Source organism: Astyanax mexicanus, chromosome 3 (genome assembly GCF_023375975.1).
Source record: "Astyanax mexicanus isolate ESR-SI-001 chromosome 3, AstMex3_surface, whole genome shotgun sequence".
Classification (NCBI taxonomy): domain Eukaryota; kingdom Metazoa; phylum Chordata; class Actinopteri; order Characiformes; family Acestrorhamphidae; genus Astyanax; species Astyanax mexicanus.
In genome coordinates this window covers 50,926,249-50,952,029 of record NC_064410.1, presented here as the reverse complement: position 1 = coordinate 50,952,029, position 25,781 = coordinate 50,926,249, and the positions used below count along the sequence as shown (strand labels likewise).

The 25,781-nt window shown below is 37.8% G+C and overlaps 2 protein-coding genes across 3 annotated transcripts in view; one reads left to right on the top strand and one right to left on the bottom strand.

Moving 5' to 3' along the window:
* Positions 1-9,169: 9,169 nt before the first annotated feature.
* The window catches only part of rad21b (RAD21 cohesin complex component b), a 634,821-nt gene continuing 618,209 nt past the window's right edge, over positions 9,170-25,781 (top strand). The window contains exons 1-14 of one of the 2 annotated variants that reach the window (XR_007438283.1): positions 9,170-9,307; positions 11,337-11,525; positions 11,623-11,752; positions 11,962-12,061; positions 12,226-12,332; positions 13,081-13,290; positions 13,377-13,502; positions 13,601-13,732; positions 13,894-14,117; positions 14,454-14,607; positions 15,172-15,317; positions 15,868-16,029; positions 16,184-16,267; positions 17,180-17,485. Coding sequence is in view for 1 of the 2 variants with exons in the window: in XM_022683301.2 (XP_022539022.1) it covers positions 11,382-11,525; positions 11,623-11,752; positions 11,962-12,061; positions 12,226-12,332; positions 13,081-13,290; positions 13,377-13,502; positions 13,601-13,732; positions 13,894-14,117; positions 14,454-14,607; positions 15,172-15,317; positions 15,868-16,029; positions 16,184-16,267; positions 17,180-17,371 (1,911 nt within the window). In the remaining variant the exon portion in view is untranslated. Of the gene's footprint in view, positions 9,308-11,336; positions 11,526-11,622; positions 11,753-11,961; positions 12,062-12,225; positions 12,333-13,080; positions 13,291-13,376; positions 13,503-13,600; positions 13,733-13,893; positions 14,118-14,453; positions 14,608-15,171; positions 15,318-15,867; positions 16,030-16,183; positions 16,268-17,179; positions 18,509-25,781 lie in introns of those variants that run through there. The other variant, XM_022683301.2, reaches the window with a different exon arrangement.
* On the bottom strand, positions 18,876-25,238 carry LOC103022546 (uncharacterized). The gene is made up of 10 exons (XM_049475928.1): positions 25,165-25,238; positions 24,850-25,076; positions 23,721-23,864; positions 23,495-23,583; positions 22,567-22,738; positions 20,914-22,473; positions 20,723-20,823; positions 20,182-20,353; positions 19,561-20,089; positions 18,876-19,388 (listed from the first exon to the last, which is right to left on the bottom strand). Exons 1-9 carry the CDS (start codon positions 25,236-25,238, stop codon positions 19,743-19,745), a joined length of 2,886 nt encoding a protein of 961 aa, XP_049331885.1. The 3' UTR covers positions 18,876-19,388; positions 19,561-19,742.

The window sequence follows — 25,781 nt, the reverse complement described above, 5'->3', positions numbered from 1 at the left end:
TCCCTACCCTTGACTGAGCCTGCCTGCACCAGAGAGCTGATGAGTTCCCCGCTGCAGCCTGCTAGAGCAGCTCGAGTGAACTTCATCCATGACAATGAGATGTGAAGGAAGACACACCTGTAAGAGGCAAAAAGCCATTTCAGCATTGATGGGGGAGGCAGCACACAAAGGCAGGGGGGCTGATCTTAAAGGCAGCGTGGCAGCAAGCACAGAACAGACGACCTGATAGAGAAGAAAGAAGGAAAAGAGGGATGGAGAGACATGGAGAGAGGGAAGTTTCCCCTTTCCCTTGTCGCTCAAGGTCACTTTTCTTTCCGCCTGCTGGAGAGAAAGTGTCTCCTGCCTTGAGATTTGATGGATGTCTCATTCTGGGACGACATTGTGAGCGCCATATGAGAATGAATGCGCGCCAAAAGCTTTCCGCGGTAAAGCTCACGAGAGAGTTATGATCATTTCCAATTAAAAGTAAGCAGTTCAGTTGTCAGGGAGGGGTAATGGAAATTCATATGCTCCAACTCCAAATCCCCTCACACAAAAGGCAATGTGGTCAAAATGGCTGTTCCCATTCATTACTCAAACCAGCCATGATTTATGCAAAACACTTGAGCGGGAGGTGCCCACGTAGTTAGGAGCAAAAGGACAGCGTAAGGGCAGCGCACATGGCTCCTATAGATGAGCAGGGTGGGATGACAGGGATGCGTGTCAGAGCCATTTTGCATATATCATGCATGCTAACCTCCAGAGCTGTGAGACCACAGATGCAACCACGTTTTATTCAAAATTAGCACATTTTATTACACAATGTCTCTTCCAGTATATGACTTTACACAATAAATTTGCGAGAGTTAAATCAACACTTTTATTCTAAAATTTCTACACTGCATTCATTTAACCATTTAAACAGTTTAAAAGGTGTTGATTGAACACTGGTCTCTACTGTATAGGGATGACTGAAGGTGAATGACAGGGGAATGAAAATCTGTTCTCCTAATGTTATTTTGTGATAAACTGCACCTGTGTAAGTGGATCAGACTGTCTAATTAACATCTGCTTTCTCAACTGGTGTTTTTTTCCTTCGACAGACAAAACAAGTATAATTGTGCTTTTCTATTCTACAGTTTTAAAGAAAAACTTAAAAGTACCAAACAATTTATTCAGTATTTTAAAGCTGTGTTTATACCTATAGCCCATATCCTATAGCAAAAAAAAAAATAGAGATTGTTACATTTTATGACAGAATATGACAGAAACTTTGACACAGGGTGTGTGCATCATAAATAAATTGCATCCAGCTTTATAAAGTGGGATTACACTAGAGGCCTGGATTATTAAAGCAGCAGTCCTTAAAGAGTTTATCTTTTAAAGTGAAATCATATTTCTGAGTGGAGAGGCACCAAAATATTCTAATAAATGACATCAATGTGTTTTTGCGAACATCCCTGCAACACCAAATATAGAAGTTCTAAAACAGAGTGATCTGGTGGGGTTTTCTTTGACTTTTTTGGGCCACAACAGCTTTTGCTGGTTACCTAATCAACTGTGGTGTTGCTAATGGTGCTAGTACAAGAGCTACTGTGGACATGGAGATATCAGAACTGCAAACTCAGTCTTCGTATGCTAATTCATGCCATGTCAAACCATAGAAACAGTACTGCAACACCTGCAAAATGCCTATTACACCACCATCTTGAGACATCACATCATGTGGTTTAATTTGTACTGTGTTCATACTTCAAATGAACTGCAACATGTTTAATTTAGAAATTAACCAAACCAACCTGTTCGGGCGGTCCCTCAGGCACTCACACCTAGGGGGCTAGCATGGCAAGTTCCCCTACCAGGCGGCTGTGGAAGATGGGAAAAAAGCAGAGTTCCTGGAAGAAACCCCACAGGGACACAGGTAGTACACAACAAACTCCTCACAGAGTCCAGAGCGAGGACTGAACCCACATCTCCAGGCCTCTGAAGCGGTTTAGCTACACACACTTCTTGCTGCATCCTCACTCTTCACCCAGCACATTACTTTACTTACATACTGTCACATTGTGTTTTTCCTTCACCTGTACACTGTGTTACTGTGATGTGGCAATAAAACAATCTGATTTGATTTACGTTGTCAAAACTAGAGTTGTATTGTATTGGTAAGAACCTGGTGATATTATACATATCGCAATAAAGGGGTTATTATTCCCTATATTATGTTATATTGCAATACTGTACGCTAGAGTATATATGGAATTTATAACATCATATCAATCATGTCACACTACAAAAAAATCACCATATACATGAAATCACCTTTTTTTTCAATCAATAAGATATGGACTGATCTGTTTCTTAGAGATCAGCCAATATCGATCTCTAATTGTCTTTTAGTACTAAACTAAACTAATTCTAAATATTTTTTTGTACAGAAATAAAAAAAAATAATTCCTCAGTGGCATTTGCAGACTATAAAGCCTAGTTAAATGGTTCTATTTGTGTGACCAACAGGTTACTGAGAAGGACAGTCCTACAGAGGACGTATCCTGCCTCAACTGCAACCAAGACTTTTGAACGCAGCTTCTGTGCACATGGAGCGGATTTGAACACTGGCTTCAAGGGGTTGTGCAGCATTGAGTTTGGCCTGCAGCACTGCACTGCAGGATGCTGTGTGCTACAGTGCTGCTGCATCCTACAAAATAAGGATAATATGTTCATATCACCAGCTCTTAGGATCAATTAAATTATCAACAAATTGGCCAATCTGTGCTTCTATATCTACCATTAACTGTTCAAGACCAAGTTCTAGAATTTGCCCATTGTTCATCAGTTTTTCTTACATGTTTATATGGACCTAAATGGGTGTTAACATATTCAGTCTAAACTGATATTTGAATGTATTTAAGAGGACTTGGATGGTAAAAGCAAAGAATGTTCAAACATCTAATACTGAACTTTTAAGGTGTTGAAATATCTCCATGCATATTTTTGCAGGAACATCGAACGCTTGTCTCCTGAAAAGAACAGAAGCTGCAATAAAGAGTGGGCTTTTTCCTGTCGCTAGGAAATAAATAACATTAATTATAGTCTCTGATTACAGTAGCGTGGGTTTGTCTGAAAATTAATTTTCACTGAATTTGTATTTGTTCTAGCACACCTTCATCTTTATGTAAGGTCTGTCACATACACCCAGTGTGCTACTCATGAACTGCTTTCTGGTTTAGCACTGGCCAGATGGCCAATATGTGTGGCTAGTTACTCACCACACTGCTTTCAGCACTCTATTAGTTTCCGTAAAGCAAAAGAAAAGAAATAAGAACATCTCACTGCCTGCTGTTGTCTGGAAATTGCTTCAGATATAGGAAAAAAGAATACAATTAAAATGGTCTGGAATATTTATAGTGAAATACACTATGTGGACAAAAGTATCCAGGCGTCAGCTCATTTACTGTTTCTTTTTAAATCAAGGCTATTAAAAGAGAGTTTATTCTTAGAGTGCTTTTTTTAGAGTTACTGTCTCTACTCTCCAAGCAAATGCTTTCTACTAAATTTTGCTGAATGATTTGATTGCATTCAGTAGCAAGAGCTTTATTGAGCACAGTATGTTCTTGAAAGCTCACTACCTTACCTTATCCCCAACTCTCCGAGCATTGGATGAAGCACCATCATTCCAGAGAACACATCTTCACAGCTTTTCACAGAGCTGGGGTTTATATCTCTATATCCCATATCATGCATTAGGCACAGTGCCAATATGCCATGTTTTTCTGCTTCAGAGGGTCCTACTCTATTGGCAGTACTTCTATTCTATGAGGACTAGACCAGCTGTGCGTGTGTGTGCATGTGTCCATCTGTGCACTATAGTGTCAGCAATGGGTGCATCTATCACTAGCTGAGTGCCTTCATTAGACGGTGTGTCCACAAACATGTGGACCTACAGTATAGTGTACGTACATAGTGTACAGACTCCATTACTTTATGGATAAAAGTTATTTGAAGGAGCCACACCCACACAACAACGATCTGCTCTTTTGTGGTAATGTTTTTATGATGAAAGGCCTGGTCAAGTACAATAAAAATCAAAGTAAATATATATATTGTTTAACAACCACTAATACACATTTCATATTCAGACAATTTCTTTTCCAAAGACTAGCCTCACTAACATGGCTCATTCTGCTTCTAACTGGCCATGCAGCAGATGATATGGCCACTAAGGAGAGGGAGGACTGGGATTTTCTGGATGGAGGCAGGATGGCATCTGGTGGCCACTGTAGGAATGCCATGGCTCAAAATGATGCCTCAGCATTATCCAGGATTTCATCATCTGTATTACTCTGTGCCAAATAATCTAAAACCTCTATTGAATGACTTCATTCCACTGCTTTCAATTACCAAGTATCTCCCAGATATCTGGTAAGTGTTACTCTAAAAAATAAATCAAACCAGATTTTTGTTTATTTCACAGTCTCCTCACTCAGCACTTCAGATAACTCAACTCATTTTAGTAGGATGTGTCATCATAATACATGACTGAGGGAGAGTGTCTCGGAATTCAGTCCTAAATCACTGTAAATAAGAGTATGTCAGCCATTCTCAGACTGTGATGGTACCACAGAATACATTTATTTAGTATTTCAGGTTGTTGTTTATATTTTAAAAAAATTGGTGTCGTGAAACATGCTCAAATGCAATTTTCCAAACCTATTTACATGTGTTTTTTTATGGCGAGCTTGTGAGTAAAGCTGCATTTGAGTGCTCATTAGTAGTTCATATAAGCATGGAGATCCGTAGGTCCCCCCAGAACAAGACAGCGAGTGGTCTTCAAACACTGTGAAATATTAAAATAAAAGAATTAAGATTAATCAGCTAAGCACTGGAGTGGAGTTACATATGAATATGATTCAGAAGAAGCATCCACACACTCAAATCACACTTAGATATTTGGGTAACACTTTACAATAAACAGTACAGTACTTACGACAGCAATAAACATTATTAAATAATCTTTGACACTAGTTAAGACATTGATTAACTGCTTAGGAATGTTGTAAACAATAATGAATTGATCCATATGTGTAAAAAACATTGAGTGTGTGGATGCTTCTTCTTAATTTCACCTTTGGTTTTTTGGCTCAAGCACCTCTATTGAGTATTGTTATCAGATTGGATGTGTTCTTTTTAGATAAGTTTGTTTGTTGAGTTTCATTAAGGCAAAAGTTCGTGGTACATTAAATCTTGCTAACTCGTGTATTATGTAGAATTCCAAGTTTCCCAGCTGTAAATACCACTTAATTGGATGAGGGAGTGCAATTTACAAGTGTCCGACAGCACTTGAATGCAATATAATTTGATGAGTTCTGATCTAATTGGCTGGTTTACATCACCTCAGGGGCTCAAACAGAAGCCACATAGTATAGCATAGCATTGTTTTTACCACTTATTTAGTCTTTATGTAGAAATTACTTTTATTTATTTATTATTTTTATTATTATTTTTTCTTTGTATTGTGAAACACATAGGACAAAATAACAGAAAACTTCGATGTGCATAACTATTAACCCCTACCACCACTATGTTTCGCTGTGGGGATGGTGTTCTTGGGGTGATAAGATGTGCTGGGTTTGGGTTTTTTCCTTGGTGGCTGAAAAGTGAAATTTTAGTCTCATCTCACCAAAACACTTTTTTGAGTCAGAATTAAACACAATACACCTCAAAATGTAATCAAGGCACAGCTGTGTGAACTCATTTCATTACTTTCATACTTTCACTCTGCCACATTTTCTGCACATCAGGGATTAAAAGCACTGAGCATTACATTTTGAGAAGGCATTTATGTTTGAAGTACCTTATGGTGAAAAGCAATACAGCTGTGCTTTGATTACTTTGTGATGTCTATTGTATTCAATTCTTATAAATTTAGCATTTGGTTTTAAAAATGCAAATTCTTGTGCATTGTTTTTTTTTTTCTTTAAAGAGATCAAATAGAGAGGAACCAATGTAATAGTGGTTTTGCATTCCAGTTTGACAAATATCCTGCATGATATTGTGGAAATTGAACAGAAGAAATCAATCTTGTGGATTGCATTTTACATTTTTTTCTAATATCTCCTGACCCTGTCTATTTAAACATGATTAATTTAATCAATATTTTAGCCAGTTGCACAATAACTAATGCATTAAATTCACACAGATTAAAATGCAACTATGTTACTGTGACAGGTGTACAGTTAATTATCAACACTATAAGACACATCCCTGACACAGCTGAGCAATTCCTTATTACTGCAAGTATATGCATGGAATGTGTAAATAATTATTAACTATGTAGATAACTGAATATTTGTTTTTAATATAAAAAAATGCTGTTGTTATCATTTTATTATACTTTTCCATTATTTACATCAAGTAAAATACTGCCAAAATCTCTGAGATGTGATAATCTAAGTTTATGATATGTTAATTGTTCTAATCTATTACATTAAATCAATAATAATAATAATAATTATTATAATAAAATAATAATAATAATAATAATAATAATAATAATGTTTTTTCCAATGACTATATTACGCACAGCATTGGAGCAGTACAGCAGAAGCCTCATGAGTGCAGCTGAAATTTAAATTAGTTAAAAGTGTTTAGTGACGGCAAGCCAAACTGCAATTTACCCTGTGGGCCAAGAGGCATAAAATGAACAGAAATCTATGGGTAATAACCTGTTAGTGTCTAAACACCCAATATGATGGTACTTGGAGTTTAAAACTCACATTACTGTCAAAGTGAATAGATGTGTGCCAGACCAATGGAGAAGTGTTCACAGGCCAAGTCTGGCCTAGGGCCCATCATTTGGGCTGCCTGAAGTCAGTGCCTTAATAGGAGAGAACCATTTGCACATGAAACCAATATCCCAAGAACTGATTCCTGCTTTAAGTAGGCCATATTTATTATATTAATTCGTAAGGCCTAAATCAAGCAACAAACTACTCAACACAGATCTAAAAAGCAAATATAAAACAGAATGTATATAAGTGTAAATGCATTTTTCTGGTTATTATGACGAAAGTGTGATTGTGCTGTGTGTAAGGGTGTAAATGCTGCAGTAGAGTGTGCACTGACACAATCTGTTCCATTACTGTTTTACTACAGACAAAGGCTTTGTAAATTGAACATTTTTAAAATCAATTTCCAAAGCTCAGTTTATTTCCATTGCTACTTACCAGATTAAGCTGTTAATCAACTAATTGTTTGTTACACCCCTCCCTTAAAGCAATATGTATAATCAGGTTTTTGTACAATATACTTTTACAATATACATGTTTACAATACTAATATTTTTTTTCCTGAGTTTTTAGTTTATTTGTTTTCCTTAAAGGCCCTGGCAGTTTACTGCAACATTTTGCACACTGGATTTTGTAAAAGTTCTGGTTATAGACTGGCAGAGGTGTTGGTTATCTATACTTTCCTGGAGTAATTATGTTTCAGCTGACTTTTTACTTCTACTTCTTACATTTTCACCCAAGTATCTGTACTTTCTACTCCTTATGCCTTAATAAGTTGTGACGACTTAATTGTCTCATTTCTGTGCCTTAATAAGTCGTGGCCACGCACTATTTTTTTTTTAAACATGATGTCACCTTAGTGGCTCCTAGGGATTATATTCCCACGCCCTAATAAGTCATGGCCATGCATTAGGATCTCGTTTCCACGCCTTAATAAGTTGTGGTCACACATTATTTTTTTTAACGATGTCACCTTAGTGGCTCCTAGGGATCTCTTTCCCACACATTAATAAATCCTGGCCATGCATTGGGATGTGATTTCCACACTTTCATAAGTTGTGCTCACACATTTTTTTTTTGTACATGATGTCACCTTAGGGGCTCCGTAGAGATTTCGTTCCCACGCCTTAATAAGTTGTGGCCACCCATTTTTTTTTTAACATGATGTCACCTTAGGGGCTTGATAGGGATCTCATTCCCATGCCTTAATAAGTCATGGATACGCCTTAGGATCTCATTTCCATGCCTTAATATATCGTGGCCATGCCTTAGAACCTCACTCTTTTTTCATTATATTCATTACATTTTTTAAAATGATGTCACCTAAGTCGTGGCCACACATTAGGATCTCATTCAAGTTGTGGCCACGCATTATTTTTTTTTAACATGATGTCACCTTAGGGGCTCCTAGGGATCTCGTTCCCATGCCTTAATAAGTCCTGGCTATGCATTAGGATCTCGTTTCCACGTCTTAATAAGTTGTGGTCACACATTATTTTTTTTTAACGATGTCACTTTAGTGGCTCATAGGGATCTCTTTCCCACACATTAATAAATCCTGGCCATGCATTAGGATGTAATTTCCACACTTTAATAAGTTGTGGTCACACTTTTTTTTTTTTTTAACACGATGTCACCTTAGGGGCTCTGTAGAGATTTCGTTCCCACGCCTTAATAAGTTGTGGCCACCAATAATTTTTTTTTAACATGATGTCACCTTAGGGGCTCGTAAGGGATCTCATTCCCATGCCTTAATAAGTCATGGATACGCCTTAGGATCTCATTTCCTTGCCTTAATATATCGTGGCCACGCCTTAGAACCTCATTATTTTTTCATTATATTCATTAAATTTTTTAACATGATGTCACCTGAGGGGATCTGTAGGCATCTTGTTCCCATGCCTTAAGTCGTGGCCACACAGTAGGATCTCTTTCTCGCGCCGTAATACCTTGTGGCCACGTATCAGGATCTCATTAAAGTTGTGGCCACGCATAATTTTTTTTAACATGAGGTTACCTTAGGGGCTCCTAGGGATCTCGTTCCCATGCCTTAATAAGTTGTGTCTACACATTAGGATCTCGTTTCCACGGCTTAATAAATTTTGGCCACGCATTTCTTTTTTTTCTTTTTTTACATGATGTCACATTAGAGGCTCCATAAAATACTAATATTGTGAACAATAACCTAAATCTATCATTAATTCGATAACACAGTAAAAATGGTCAGTGGTCTGTGATGTATTTGTTTTAGATTGTGGTATGTAAGTGCGTAAGAAATAGTGATCAGTAGTTACAGGTGTATAAATGATGTAGTTAGCTGCAGTCTGCCCCCTGAGTTTCAGCCTGTCTGTCTGTAAACGAGCTGCCCGTTTAAACGGAGCTCCGAGCGGGGGGGACACACGGAGACACGGCGCCATTTTGTTTGGTTGTAGCTCCCCGGACTGTGCTGTAGGAGGAGGCGGAGGAGGAGGAGGAGGGCTGGAGAAGGATATATCACTGCGTGCGGCGGCAAAATAAGGAACGCTACGATAGGAGCGTGTTGTGTAAGTAGCGTTAAGTAAAAACAGAGCGGTTAATGCAGCGGGTTAGCGGTGTAGAGTTAGCCTCAGTCCCGCAGGCTGTGTGTGTGTGCTCTGCTGTTAAAGCTAGTTACTGATGGTGACGGTTAGTCAGCTCGCCAGGCTGATCAGCGCAGACTGCACAGCTAACCTAGCGCTGCCAGAGGTCTGCAGTATCAATATTTATATTGTAAAATAATATTCAAACACTAAACTACTGCAGCGAGGGGGTGGTGGAGATTTTGTAGCTGATAAATTAACGGTATCTTACGTTATAATAAACTAATGTAAGCCGTGCGCCGTTTTAAACCACCGCTATATGGTGTTATTACTCAGTATTAACTATTACGGTAAGTTAACTAGATGCATATATCCATGCTAGGTTAGCTAAATTAATTATTATATAACCAAACAGCAGCCTTTATTAAACATGTACATAATACAGATATTGTATTAATTAGCTTATAATACTGTGCCTGCTCTGGTCAGTCAGTAAGTCTCCCAGGCCTGAACGTTGCTGTGCTTGACAGGCCGTCAGTCACTCCCACTCCCACTCCAGCACATAAACACACACACACACACACATACAGAATTCATTCTGAAGCAAAGAAGCTGGACACTGACATGGCCTTAAGCTGTGCTGTCAGGCACTTTAGCTTGTTATTTAAACTAGTAACTACAGTGTTATCTAAGCAGTTTTGGAGGAGCAGTGGTGATGTATGGGTTTAGGGGCGTGGCAGAAGGGAGAGCTGATTGGGCTGAGCTGGCCATCTGTCTCTGAAATCATACAGAGAGATGGCACTGATTGGCTACCACCTAGCGAAACTCACTTGTTATTTGCATAAAGTAAAAAATATCTCATCTTTTTGCTGCTCACTTCGCCCCGTTTACGCCGCTGCCACCACTCTCCATAGAAAACAGTGTGAGGCATCATGCATCGCAATGCTGCAGTGTGAATATACTATGAGCCTTTGATAGCGGGCAAATACCACTGGCTGCAGAAACACAAGTCCAGTGGGTGGGGCTGGATCTGATCCAACTCCCAAGTCCAGTGGAGATGGATCAGATCCAGTCCCACCCCCTGGACTTGTTCATCTGTAGTGATGACCACTTCCATAGTGGTGATACGCAGATGGTTAGACGTCATCAAGGGGAGGTATTATTGATTGACTAATTTGCATATTGTAAGTATCCACAGGCCAAAGTACACATAAACATCATCCTCACTAATAGCACAGTTGAACCTGTGAGGGCGCTGCAGAAGCAGAAATAACCGTAATAAAGGTGTTTTTAAAGGGTTGGAAAGGTTTATACAGATTTTAAGCAGGACTGATTTCACATTTCAGCTTTTAATTAAAAAAGGTTTCTTTAACAAGTCATCATTCAGTGCCAAAAGATTTAGTATGCTACAATAAAGAAGCCATGTATAGTTATATCTTTAATACTGAATAATAAAAATCAACTTACATCAGTGGATTTAAAAGTTGTACAGCCAGTGTCAGCCAATTGCAATTGCATAGCCAGCGTCGCTTGGTCCTCTTCCAGCATGAAATAAATATGTCAGGAAATATCAGTTTAAAATATTGGTTAATTGTTTCCAATGATTCTAAAAAACAATTATCAGCCGATACCAAAATAATTCCAATATCATTGTGAACTCGTATTTATTTTTTTGCGACATTTGCGGAATTACTTATTAGTAGTTACACATTTGTAAATTGTAAATTGACCCATAAAAACAAAAAAAATAGCTGCTTCTGTAGCAGACATGTATATGAACACAATTTATGCTTGATTGCTGATCATACTACAAGTATACACTGTTATTGAAACATTCATTAATGGAAAGTACATATATCATCAGAACCTTGTTTTATCTGGGAAGATTTTAACTTTGCTCAGAGTAGGTTCAGTACTTACTAACACAAATACTGCTTTCTGTTTATCTCGGTTAAGCTCTGCACTGCACTTTGGGCCTGAAATCTAATATTTAATATCCATTTTTAAATTACAGGTTGGTCGTCCCCCACCACCTCACTTGTGAGAAGGTGCTGGGACGATGTTCTACGCCCACTTTGTGCTGAGCAAACGTGGGCCGCTGGCCAAAATCTGGCTGGCGGCCCACTGGGATAAGAAGCTGACCAAGGCACATGTGTTTGAGTGCAACCTGGAGAGCAGTGTGGAAAGCATCATCTCCCCGAAGGTGAGGTTGAGCAGTTGTTAAAATTGTTAAAAAGGGGGCATCTGCATATGTTATATATGATTAATAATGGTAATAATATTGAATTTTTTTTATGTAGGTGAAAATGGCTCTCCGTACATCTGGTCACTTACTACTAGGTGTTGTCCGGATTTACCACAGAAAAGCCAAGTACCTGCTTGCTGACTGCAATGAGGCCTTCATTAAGATCAAAATGGCCTTTCGTCCAGGTATGGATTATTATTATTATTAACGATAGCATCGTTTAGGTATAAAAGAAAGATTGTAATATTAAAAAAAGTTATCAATAAAAAAGTGATAGCAAATAATAACTTATGTATAAAAATAATATAAAATATATATAAAGAATAAAAAGAAAGAGATACACCAGATTAACAGACGTTGAGATAATATGCCAAATAGTCTCCATTTGGAATAGGTGTGGTTGATCTGCCTGAGGAGAACCGAGAAGCTGCCTACAATGCCATCACCTTACCCGAGGAGTTTCATGACTTTGACCAGCCTCTTCCTGACCTAGAGTAAGTGCTTTTTCTTGCCTCCAGCAACATCAGGGCTGTAACTGTTCCCAGATACATAATCCTGCCATGTCTTAGTTTTATTGATTTTCCATTGTGGATTCAAATTAATCTGATGGAGACAGCCTCCCATTTAACCCTTAATTTGTCTGTGCTGGGTGTTACAGTGATATTGACGTTGCTCAGCAGTTCTGCCTGAATCAGTCTCGTGTGGAGGAAATCACCATGCGAGAGGAAGTGGGCAACTTGAATTTGCTGCAAGAAAATGATTTTGGTAAGGTGCTTTTTTATTTTTTACTAAATAAAAGTAAAGGAATACAGAACACTTTAGTAGTCGCCATGTGCCATAGACAATGTCTTAAGTCTAATCTCCAAAGAGCTTTAATGTTGGTCTGTCACAATAATTACATTAAATACGATATATAGACATGACATAAATTTTGCTCAACTTTGCTCAACAGGTTCTGTTGTGTTTATTAAAAACCCATTCACAATAAAGGTAATAAGCCGGTATGGTAACTCTGTTTAAAAACAATGGTTTTATTTTTTTATAGGTTTTATTAATTTATGATATGTAAATATTTTTAATTCCAGTGTCTTAATATTTTAAACACATTTACTGTTTTTAAAAGGCTGTGGTTGCATTATTACACTGTTTTATAATATTTTATAATTAATGGGAAACATGAAAAAAAAATATATATATATATATATATATATTTTTTTTTTTTTTTACCTCTAACTTCTATTACTTTTGTATTTCACTATTGTAAGTCGCTTTGGACAAAAGCGTCTGCCAAATGTAATGTTATGTCATGTAATGTAAAAATGACATTGTCTATCACAATTATATCTCAATTATGACAGACCTATTTTAAAGTTTTTTTCCCTGCAGCAGTAAAAAAGCTTTCTGTGAAAATTGCCACAAACGACTTTTAAAACAAGCATGTTCTAATTGCAGATCTTATTGCTGCAAAATAGTAAGCAATAATTTCTGTAAAACCGCAATTTCTGTTCTGCAGCGGATTTTGGAATGGATGATCGAGAGATGATGCGAGAGGAGAGCGCGTTTGAGGTGGACATTATCCACGGAGCTTCTGCTTCTAACCTGCTGCTTGAGCCCGAGTCAAGCAGTGGACAGATAACTGATAAATCCAACCACCTTGAGTACGACCAGTACAAAGATGATTTTGGAGACAACCCTATGGAGAGCACCGAGGGTGGCATGCTGGGTAAGTGGGTCATATGAGCAATATTATTACATGTGGATTAACTAGCCTAAGGAAAGAATCCTATTGAATGTTTCTTTCTGGCACAGTGGACAAGCTTCTCAGTAATGAAGATGGAGGTGGCATTTTTGACGATCCTCCTGCCATTGCGGAGAGTGTCATGATGCCGCAGGATCATGGTGGGGATGACGATGACGATTTTGACAACCTGTCCCGTAAGAGATCTAAAATATTTCCTCTGTTTGATTGTAGTTTATGTGTCAAACTACAAGAGTTTCGAATAAAGAAATTAATAGATATGTTTCGTGTACAGCGGCAGGAGGTCCAGACAGTCCAGACTCTGGTCCAGTGGAGCAGCTTCCCACAATGACTGACCAGACTGAGCAGACAACACTGGTGCACAACGAAGAGGAGGCTTTCGCCCTGGAGCCAATTGACATCACAGGTCAGTTTGTGAGAACCTTAGTGTCTTAGAGAACTTTGGCCCATAAACTCTAATTCAGATTTTCACATTGCTTCAAAGTTTTCTTAATGATAGCTCAGTTTTTCAAAGATTTAAAAAACTGAACATTGTTCTCAACTTTTCCCCTTCACGTTGTATTTCAGTGAAGGAAACCAAAGCTAAGAGGAAGAGGAAGCTAATTGTGGACAGCGTGAAGGAGCTGGACAGCAAGACAATCCGGGCTCAGCTGAGTGATTACTCAGATATTGTCACCACTCTGGATCTGGCACCTCCTACTAAGAAGCTGATGATGTGGAAGGAGACAGGAGGAGTGGAGAAGCTCTTCTCTCTGCCTGCTCAACCTCTCTGGAACAGCAGGCTGCTTAAGGTTAGCAGAATTCTGGAGTTATAACTATATGAGGACTAACAGACTCGCATAAGATTAGCATAATATAACTGACAAAGAGTTCCCCAACCCCCCACCCAAACAGGATTTTTCATAGGCCTTTTAAAAAAAGTTTGCCCTTAATTGAATTGTATGATGCATTCAGCAGTAGTCTATCTACTGTTATTTTATCCTTTTAATGGATTTTAGCTTAGATTTATGTAATGTTCCAGATTGTAATTTGTAATTCAGTAATTTACAAGTGGGTGCAGCAGGCCAAGTCAGATGCCATCAAATGTAAAGCACAAAAACCAAGTCTTCTCTGCCTTTCTGCTGTAGATGTTCACAAGGTGCCTGACCCCGCTCGTGCCAGAAGAGCTGAGGAAGAGGAGGAAGGGTGGTGAGGCAGACAGTCTGGATGAGTTCCTCAAAGACCTGGAGAACCCTGAGGTACCCAGAGAGGAGACCTTAACACAGCAGAGGGACATTATTGGTAAGACACCTGTAGGCTTTTCTCTGTGTAATTGCTAACGCTCTTGTCACTTAATGCAAACAAATCCTCACAGCAATGCTTGAGAATCTAGCTTAAAATCTTACTTGGTCAGTAGAGGCAGTAGAAACAGAATAAACTTTTTAATAACCCTGATTTTTCTGAGTTTAAAAAGGCATGTGTACGGAGGCAGAAGAGTAGTATTACAGGATTTTACGCAAATATGATTCCTGTAACACAAAGTCACACAGTTCTCGCAAACATTTTAGCTGCTTTACCAACATTACATAGTTACGGTATTGTTGAAATGATAGTTCATTGTGTTGTTAAACTTTAAGTAACAAGGCTTCACAATGCTGCTTTAATCACTGGATTTAGCTTACATGCAGAGCTGCACAATCTAGCTATGAAGATAACAGGACTCTTGTATGCAACAAACCACCAACATTCTATAATTCATTCACCAGATTTCTGTATCAAGTATGTCTTTTTATGCATTAAGTGTACTTCAAGCAAAAGCTTTCTGTTTGTATATTTATGTTTGTGCCTGTCTCGATGTAATTTCAGATCAGACCATCTTGGAGGAGCCTAGTGTGTTGCAGGCCTCTGCCATGGAGGGCAGTCGTACCACCTTGGATGAATCGGTCATGCCTCCCCCCTCTGGCCCCCGGGGCCAGAAGCTCAAAGCCCAGGACGCAGAGCCTGCCTTACCTGTAAGTTTTTCTTCTGCATTTTATATACATTCCCTAATGTTTTCATCCATATGTGATTTTGAGCTCTTTAAGCTTTTTTTTCCCTGGTACTGCATTTTGAGTCTGTATGAGATTATGGAATGTGTAGAATTTTGCACTGCATTAGGCCTATTTTGGTATTAAAAAATTTAACATGTTTTATAGTATTAGCACCACTTAGTGAGATGACATGATCATATAAGTCTTTATAACATTGTATTTACATTGTGTGGACTAAGATATTTTCAGAAATCTGCGGAAGATACATTTGCATGAGACCTTAATCTTCATTAATATCGGTCTGAAAATGGCATCATAAATTCCCAGGCCTTTCAAATTAATGGATTCCATATTTTGGTCAGCTTTACTGTCTTTCAGACTCAGCAATTCATGATGTTCGATTTCTAAAAGTGAAGGTTTTACATGATTTTAAACCTGCTTTAGGGATGCTTTCCTGTAGATGCAGTTAGATTGGGCAGAGATGAAACATTTAATTTATTGTTGTGTTTCTGTATGTGTTTGTTTTGTGCAGATGCTGGAGGATGACCGCTCCTCTATTGTTTCCACACGGATCAATGTGCAGCCAGTGGAGCTCCCTCCAGAAGAGCCTACTAACATCGCCCAGCTTATTCCAGAGCTGGACCTCCTTGGAGAGAAGAGCAAGGAGAAGAAGGATGATGATGATGATGAAGAGGTGATGATTGTCTGAACATTTGATTTCATTTAAAACCTTTGTTATGCATTTTCGTAACTCTATGTAGGTGTGCTTTGTCCAGTTTTGTCATGTTGTAGGAGGAATTGCTTGTATTGCTGATAAGGCTAAAAGTTAGTGCTTTTGTATCTTGCAGGAGGAGGAGGGCCAGGGTGGCGATCAGGACCAAGAGGAGAGGAGATGGAATAAAAGGACCCAGCAAATGCTACATGGCCTGCAGGTATGGCAAGAATTTGTCTTATTCATTAGATCCAAATTACTTAAAGAAAAGACAACCACATGGACTATTGAGGCCTCAAATCACTAATGCAGAGAATACACACTTATACCAATTATTATTAAAATATACATTTTTGATAATATCTTGCCGCATACAGACATAGGCAGAGCAGCCAATCTGGAGCTTTTCTTCTTTCATCATTAATGCAATATAGGTTTTCACTAAGACACATCACATACACCCCTAATTCACCATTTCCTTTTACCTAATAGAGAAAAAAATCCTCCTTTTATCATCAGTTAATAGTTGGATTTAAGGTGTAAAAGAACTGATTTTCCACCACTTGGGGGTGCACAAGGCATATATTTTTTATTAATCAGCATAGAAACATTTTTGTTGGGCAGATCTCTCATTTAATTATTATGTGTGTAAAGTAGAAAAATATTAAGAGTTCACTCTCGCTTAAAATAATCAGAAATATCTCTAATAACTATTAATGTGGCCTGAACCTGGGCCACATCTTTCACATCCAATTCCTAGTTGCTCTCATACTATTTGGAATATTAGCCAAGAAGTTTTCAATTTTTAATTCTTTGATTTACATCTGATGAAAGAGAATACACACACACATAAATAAAACCACATCTGGCCCATTTCTAGGTCATCAATGCTAGACTAAAATTTCTATCACGGGCCTCTCAGAACTTTTAATGAATGAGTTCCGAAACAAGTCAAAATTAAATTTCCCATCTGATTGAGTTCAATCCCCACTAATTTGTCTCAAAAGGACACCTCTTCAGTTCTGGTTTTAATTGCTTTAATTTTCACTCGAAATTAAACTGTGTTTAAATGCACAAATGTGTGTACATTCCATTTATGTGCTTCCTCTCTCCTCATACTCGCTGTGTACAGAGGGTGATTGCCAAGACTGGAGCAGAATCAATCAGCCTGCTAGAACTTTGCAAGAATAACAACAAGAAGCAGGCAGCAGCCAAGTTCTACAGCTTCCTTGTGCTGAAGAAGCAGCAGGCAGTGGAACTTACCCAGGCCGAGCCCTACAGTGACATCATTGCCACTCCTGGTCCCAGATTTCACATTATATAGACTACCACTCCATACAGTCAAGTGACTTTACACTGGCAGGTTTATTATTTTACTGTTTTTGTTTGTATATGATGTTACATTTATGTCATTGTGTATTTTTATTGCAACCTACATGTGCTGTCTTGTCTCTCAAGTAGAATAAGATTCTTATGTTGGGACAGGATTTGGAGCTCTTATTTTATATAGAATCGTGTTGCAGTCATGTTGCATTTACTATGAACACTACAGAGCAACAGTAGGTTTGTAGCTTTGAGCACTATTTAAAAATTGATTTCAGATAGGTTTCATGTTGGTTCCGTTATGATTAAGACTTTATTAATGGTCATTTGTTTGTCCAACATTTCTTATTTACATTTGTGACTGGACAAGGTCCACTCATTGTGCATGCTCCAAGTAGAATATGTTGGCTGACTTAAAATAGGTTTGCTTGCATTTTCAATAGACTGATGGTTCTCCTCTGCATAAGCTAAGTATCAAAAGAAGTGCTCCGAAATATCACAATAATGTTTGAGGTACCAAAAGGACAAAAGTTCTGTCAGGAAAAACAAGTGTAAAAAGGTAAGCTGGGATGGATGGCTTTGTGTTGAAGGCTATCCAAGTCTTTTAAGAATTGAGTACGGTTGTGTTACAAAGTTTACATGGAAATGGTTGTTGCCCCAAAGCTCTTAGAGCATGAATGTTATGAACATGCACCCAAGGGCAGCTTTGAGTTTGTCATCCTGACAAAACTGAAATGAGACTGATTGTTATTTACTGTGATAAGCATTAGATAAAATGCTATATTGATATTGTGCCATTTGTTTAAAATGTTTTTTTCTTTATCTGTTCTGTAAGCACTCTGAAAAAATACGTATGTGTTTTTTGTCTTCAGTTGCTGTTATCTATGAAAAGCTCAAATCTTTTTAAAATGTTGTTACAGAAATTATGACTATTTGTTTTTATATTCTACTTTATGTGACATGTTATCATGTCCCGTTACAGTTCATACTTGCCTTGTAAGCTTCTATTCTGTTTGTTTTTATGAAAACTGTTGAAAATACTAAGTATTACATCACTTTTTGTTATTGTATGCTTGTAGCCTTGAACTGATACATGTGTTATCTAATTTTTGTAATAAAATGTTGAAAAATGTTAAAATCAGTGATGTTTTCATTGTGTGAGCAGGATGGTTTTCTTTGTTTACAAATAAGCAAATAATAATAATATTATGATTAATTAAGTGTAGAACCCTGTTGTTTTTTTTACATATACAATCACCATTTGTGTTGGACTGTCAGGTGTGAGCATTATTAATTTAATGATTATAGTTCAGTGGACAAAGTATCACGTTTGAATATTTAAAAAAATAATTTTAGTCTGTAGATGTATCAGAAGTATCAACTCAAAAAATAAAGCGGTCTTCTGCCAGGAAGCAGGCTAGACAGTGTCTATGTATATGTCTATTAATGATCATTCATATTAATATTATGTTAGGTTTTACTAGTGTTGAAAAAAAATACTACTGTTAATACAAATTTACATTTATTTATTTAAAAATACCACATTATAAATCAAGAATTTGACTACAAAAAACAGACCATGAGACACAAAACTACATCATGCCTACCAGAGGCATGGTATTTGTTTAGCATGTAATCACAAAACAAACAAAAACAACTCTAGCACCTGAAATTAGAGCAAGCAATAAATAAACAAACAAAAAATAAAAAAACAGTTTTTTTAAAATATTTATATCCCTTCACTACAAAAGAACCAAAAAACGTGTTTTTGAAACAAATCCATGACCATTCATCTCTTAAGAAACTGCCTCCCAAAACATTTCCAGATTAATCTCTCCTCCAAAACCCTCTGGAGGCTCTTGAATGTCACTTGCTGAAAAACAATATTAAACGTCAATGACAAGAGTAGCATTATAAAAGCTTACCAAAAATTACTGCTGTTTCAATACATGAAAATAAATTACCTGGCAAGTGAAAAACACACTTTTTAATGCAAGTCCATAGTCACTATTGGAGAACTGTCACCACAGATAACATATGAACACCTGTATTCATTATATATACACACACTTTATATATAATGAGTAAATATTTGGGCAATTTAATGTGTGTATATATATACACACAAACACATACATACACACACAAGCATGGATGGATATGAGCGTTAGGAAAGTAATCATAGCTTACCTTCAATGTTGTACCAGTTGGTGAATATTTTGGCCTTCTTTGCAATCAGTATAAGATCATGTTGACAGTGTTTCATTAGGAAAAATGGCTTTTGGATAGTGCTTCTCTGGTGATGGAACACAGGTCTTCTGGAAGGACAGGATGTATTTTTTTGTTCTGGAGAATATACATAACCATATTTTCTAGTCCTTCACCTTTTGGTGGATTTGGTGGACATTGGTCACTGGAGTAGCACTGTTTCTTACACCAGTCACTGGAGGAACACCAACTCTCACACTGGTCACTGGAGGACTGCCAATTCTCACACCCATCACTGGAAGAGCACTAACTACTGCAGTGGTCACTGATGGAGCAGTAAAACTGGCACTGGTCGCTGGTGGTTCTGTTGCTAAAACATGAAGCTGTCTTGCTTTGCAAACGAGTAAATGATTTTCAAAGTCATTTCTACGTAGTACTGTAGTTGGACAGTAAAGGCAGTGATAATGAAGTGATGGTCTGCAGTCCAAACTACATCTGTGAATGGTGAACACTAGAACACACAAAAAATACAAAATGTATAAAATGTACATCTGTACAAACCACTGTATGTATTTAAAAAACACACTTTGAAAATGCACCTACCTTCATGGAGAACTGCCTTCTTAAAATGATTTTTTATGTGTGCATTTAATTTGTACAGTCTGGTGGGCTTAAATGAGGTAGCTGAACAAAAAGGGCAGTGGTAACTGCTGCAACAGTTGGAGCACTTAATCAAAGGTGGCAGTGCCTGTCCTTTCTGTATCGTTATATGGCTCTAAAAAAAGATAACAGAAAAAAAAAACAGATTAACATTACTGTACCCTAAATAAATCATATTATACAAAAAAATCTATATATTGTAAATGTCAAACATTATTTACTTTTTTGGTCACTGGGTAATGCATGTTTTTAAACTTCAGTAAAGTTGCTTTGTGACAACACTGTTGTAAAAAGCACTATATATTAAAATCTATATGGAGTCTGGAGTGTAACCGGTCATTTTTATGTTGAAGGAGTAGCCAATCATAAAATATATATTTCATGAAACTAACTTTACACACTGCACATGATCTGTATTGCATAGCATGATGGTAAAAAAAAACAAGGAAAAAGTGTAACTGCTATCAATGTCAGAGAACATTACCTGGAGAAGGGTTCTTAAAGTTCTGCATACAGGTAAATCAAGAGGAATGTGCTCATTGGAGTTGTGTAGTTTGTCTTTCCATTCTTGATGCGTAGCAACATCTTCATATAAAAATACACACACACATTACATATAATAAGTTAATACTTCAGCAATACAGTGACAAATACATACAAGTAATCATAGCTTACCTTCAATAATGTCCCTGTTGGTGAGTATTTTGGCATTTGTTGTGATCAGTATAGGATCAATAAGGGAGGCATCACTGCATCTCTGAGACAGTGTTTCATCAGGACAAAGGGCTTTTGGAAAGTGTTTCTCTGGTGATGGAACACATAGGCCTTCTGGCAGGACAGGAGGTATTTTTTTGTTCTGGAGAATATGCGTAACCATATTTTCTTGTCCTTCACCTTCTGCTGGATAGATAGAATTGTCATCCTTCATGTCCCAATTATCTGTGCTTTCTTTACACTGCTCCTCATCCGTGTCCAAGTCAAGCACTTTCTCAGTACTACAGACTTCCCGGAATAACTCACGGCGGGTCTGGAACAAGTGCCATTTTGCAACATACTTATGTATACAAGAACTTCTCCTCTTTGAGCATGGGCAGTGCCAGGTGTTGAACTTCGAATTATAGACAACCATGACACGTCCCAAACTGTTGTAAGATGATAAAGTAGGTTCATAAACAGAAACGCATTTTTTGCTCTCCGGGAGGAAAATGTTGGTGTGGACAGATAATGGAACCTTGTTGGTGTTGGCAAGGAGCTGTTGAGTAAGGCAAATCTTCTTCTTTTCTTCACCAAACCATTTTGCTCTAACCATCTCTGTTAATACATCTTCTTCCAGGGACACTGCTGTTGCAGAGGAAGTACAATAACTGACTGACTTGATGTGTCTGCAAAGGTGAGAGGTAAAGCCACTCCTCTGAGCACGTTCCATTTTAACCTGGCATTTACTGGACTCACATAACACACTATGGTCTTCTCCAAATGTTTTGCACTGTACATGAAGTGGTTCACTGTGGCCTTTAAATGTTTTCAAGACTGCAAAAATGCCATTTGTCTTATCAATGCACTGGCTGGTTAGATGAGTTCTTGCATTAATGTCCTTTGTTTGCGCTGTGTGTTTGCGCTCAATGTGTTTCTTCAGGTTGCATTTGTTCATTAGCTTATTACAAAGAGGGCATTTCCGTCTAATCACTGCTCGCACACGAACCCTACCTGTGTAAACAGTGGTGGGTTCCTGTGTTTTCAAGACTGATGGCATGGTGGATGTTGGGACGGACAGAGTGGAAGCACCAGATCCTGAACTGGATGCTAAAAGAGAACTGACTGAAGGAACACCTTCTATCACACTGGTCACTGGAGATGCATAGAGACTCACATTGGTTACTGGAGGAGGAGCACTGTCTGTCACACCTGCCACTGGAGAAACGCCAACTCTCACATTGGTCATTGGATGAGCATTGTCTCTCACACCTGTCACTGGAGGAACACCAATTCTCACACTGGTCACCGGAGGACTGCCAATCACTGGAAGAGCACTGACTACTGCAGTGGTCACTGATGAAGCAGTAAAACTGGCACTGGTGGCTGGTGGTTCTGTTGCGAAAACATGAAGCTGTCTTGCTTTGCAAACGAGTAAATGATTTTCAAAGTCATTTCTACGTAGTACAGTAGTTGGGCAGTAAAGGCAGTGATAATGAAGTGATGGTCTGCAGTCCAAACTACATCTGTGAATGGTGAACCCTAGAACACATAAAATAAAAAAAAAACATATAAAATGTATATCTCTACAAACCACTGTATGTATTAAAAGAAACACTTTGAAAATGCACCTACCTTCATGGAGAATGGCCCTCCTAAAATGATTTTTTATGTGTGCATTTAACTTGTCCAGTCTGGTAGGCTTAAATGAGCCAGCCGAACAAAAAGGGCAGTGGTAACTGCTGCAACAGTTTGAACACTGAACCAAAGGTGGCAGTGACTGTCCTTTCTGTATCGTTATATGGCTCTAAAAAAGATAAGAAACAAAACATATACAGATTACCATTACTGTACCCCAAATAAGTCATATTATAAAAACAAAAATTATATATTTTAAATGTCATAATCATTATTTATACCTATAAAGAAGGCAGGCAGCCTACGGACTTCTGAAATGTAAGGATTAAAAAGAGGCTTGGGCCAGGCTAATTCCAGGTATACACTAGGGAAGCATGGTTTGACAGGGTGGCACAACTCGACAGAACACAGTCAAAGCAGGTGCTCGGACTTTATGGCTTCGACATGGTGACATTTTGTCTTTTGAGTTTTAGAGCTGAAAAATTGACTGTGGGGGAAGGCAGGAAGGTGTTCTCTGTTGCAGTGTTGTTAGCCAATCAGAGATGATATGTTTGCATGTATAAATATTCATGAGCAAGAACCAAATCCTCTTTCTTTAGAGACCACTAATTTAGTGAAATGAAGCAGGGCTATACAAAAGTTTTTTTCACAAAAAACAGCTCACATGGAATTCATTAATACTAGAGACCACACCTAGACACTTTTAAATAAATGAAAAAATGATGGACTGTGACCTTTAAAACCATGACAAGAATGTTAAACAGAACTTTTAAAAATGCTCCAATAAAGCTGAATTTAACCTGTGTTTAAAAAAACGCTTAACAATTACTACACATAGCTAAATAACGTCAAAATAACATTCAAATTTGAAGTAACAAAAAAAATATATAAATAAAATAAAAAAAAAATTCACTGTGTACTCCACCTTTTTGTCCAATTCCGCCGTGTTTACAGCCTCTACTTCCGTCCTGGAACTGCTGGCCTGGAGCTGCGGTGATGTATGGCGGTGCGGTGCTGCAAGTGGAAGAAATGTTTTAAGTTTTAAGCCAGTGTACAGCCAGTGTACAGCAGTGTACAGCAGGTCATTTTTAAGCATAAGGTACCCAAGTCATTACACTGTGTCATCTGGTCCTGCATAGATTTTTCCTTGCCTGTTTTTGTGTACTCATGATCAAGTAGGGTGCGGTCTTCCCACTGTGTGTGAACAGAGTGGCACTGTAAGGCAGATGTACACCGAATGCTTGCAACTCCCGAGGGATTTGTGTCAGAGGGTTTCTGGGGGAAGGCCACACAGTCTGATAAAACAGTTACATACAATAAATACAGGCAGAAAAATTATACAATTATATCTAAATAGCAACAGGAGAATTGAGATATCACTACTTACATCCCTGTTAACAAATACAACATGGTCAGCTCAAGCTGGTTAAGATAGTCAATCTGGTCAACAAGGTATTTTGACCTGCATAAGGTATGTTTTAATTTCAGTTAGCTGATCAACAAGCATTAAACAACCATTATGACCAAGCTTAACCAGGTAGGTGAGACATACATACAGGTCTAGAAAAAAAAAAAGAGACCACTTCAGTTTCTGAATCAGTTTCTCTGATTTTGCTATTTATAGGTATATTAACATTGTTGTTTTATTCTATAAACTACAGACAACATTTCTCCCAAATTCCAAATTAAAATATTTTTATTTAGAGCATTTATTTGCAGAAAAGCATAAATTGTTAAAAGAACAAAAAAGATGCAGAGCTTTTAGACCTCAAATAATGCATAGAAAACAAGTTCAGATTCATAAAGTTTTAAGAGCTCAGAATTCAATGTTTTGTGGCATAACCAGGTTTTTAATCACAGTTATCATGCATCTTGGCATGTTCTCCTCCACCAGTCTTACACACTGCTTTTGGATAACTGTAATCCACTCCTGGTGCAAAAATTAAAGCAGTTCAGCTTGGTTGGATAGCTTTTGATCATCTATCTTCCTCTTAATTATATTCCAGAGGTTTTCAATTTGGTAAAATCAAAGAAACTCGTCATTTTTCAAGAGGTCTCTTTTTTTCTTTACAGAGCTGTATATTTTGGGATATTTTAAGTTTCTGAAGGGCGGGTTTTAGTCTAACTTTGGTCTGGCTTTTTTGTTGAACCTGGCAACCCTGAATTTCACAGACACAAGCTGGTAAAAGGCTGGTTAATGTGCTGCAAGACAGTGTTGAAAAAACACAGAAAGAGAGTTAGTAAGGGTTCAGCAAAAGATAAAGAGTTAATCACACTCACGAGGTTCACCGTCTGCATCTTTATTGAGGTTGTTGGTTGGAGGACGTGCCGTTTGGCTCACCAGAACTAGCTTTCGACTTTTCTTTTGGGGTGGTCTATCGTAACCCAAACACAGCTCCGGATCAGGATGCAGCTCTGTAGGCTTTTCTTCAACAAAGTGAAACGAGCAAACGTATATCTTCTTTGGAGGATATTTCAGTTTTAAAGCTGAAAGCCACGCTAGATCCCTTCACTTCTCCTTTGGTATAGAATGTAAAGCAAAAGAAGCCGGACACGAACAGTGTTTGCGAAGCTTCTGGTGCTTAAAACATGTACTCTCCAACAACAACTTCAATTTTTTCGAGGTTGTTGTGGCACCCGGCAACGGCACACGTCGGGCCTGAGCTCATATTCAAAGTAAAATCCGTATCAAATCCGGGTTTATTCCTGCCACTGGCAATGTTTTGGTCAACAGTTCTGAAATGCTAGAGCGAGCGGAACCAAATAAACGGTAAACGGAAATAGTGTGGCGTCATGGCAACCCCTATAGACAGACGCCGCATAGCCTGCCTCCTGGTGTGTCAGCGTGGCCGCCATATTGGAGGAGTCAATCATGCACCCTTAGTGCGTTTATTTGAGGAAGGTGTTTAATACACTTATAATAATCACATCTTTACCTAGTTTTACTGATTTCTACATGGTTTGGTTTGTTACACACAGCCTAGATGTAGTAATGATACAGGACGCTGTCACACATTACAAATATGTGCTTTCATGCTAAAATACTTTGTATTATGTCCTTTAACAAGGACAGACATATGGTATGGCAAATTAAATGACAACGTGTATAACTGAATTCATTTTATATTTAAATGTACATATATATATATATATATATATATATATATATATATATATATATATATATATATATATATATATATATATATATA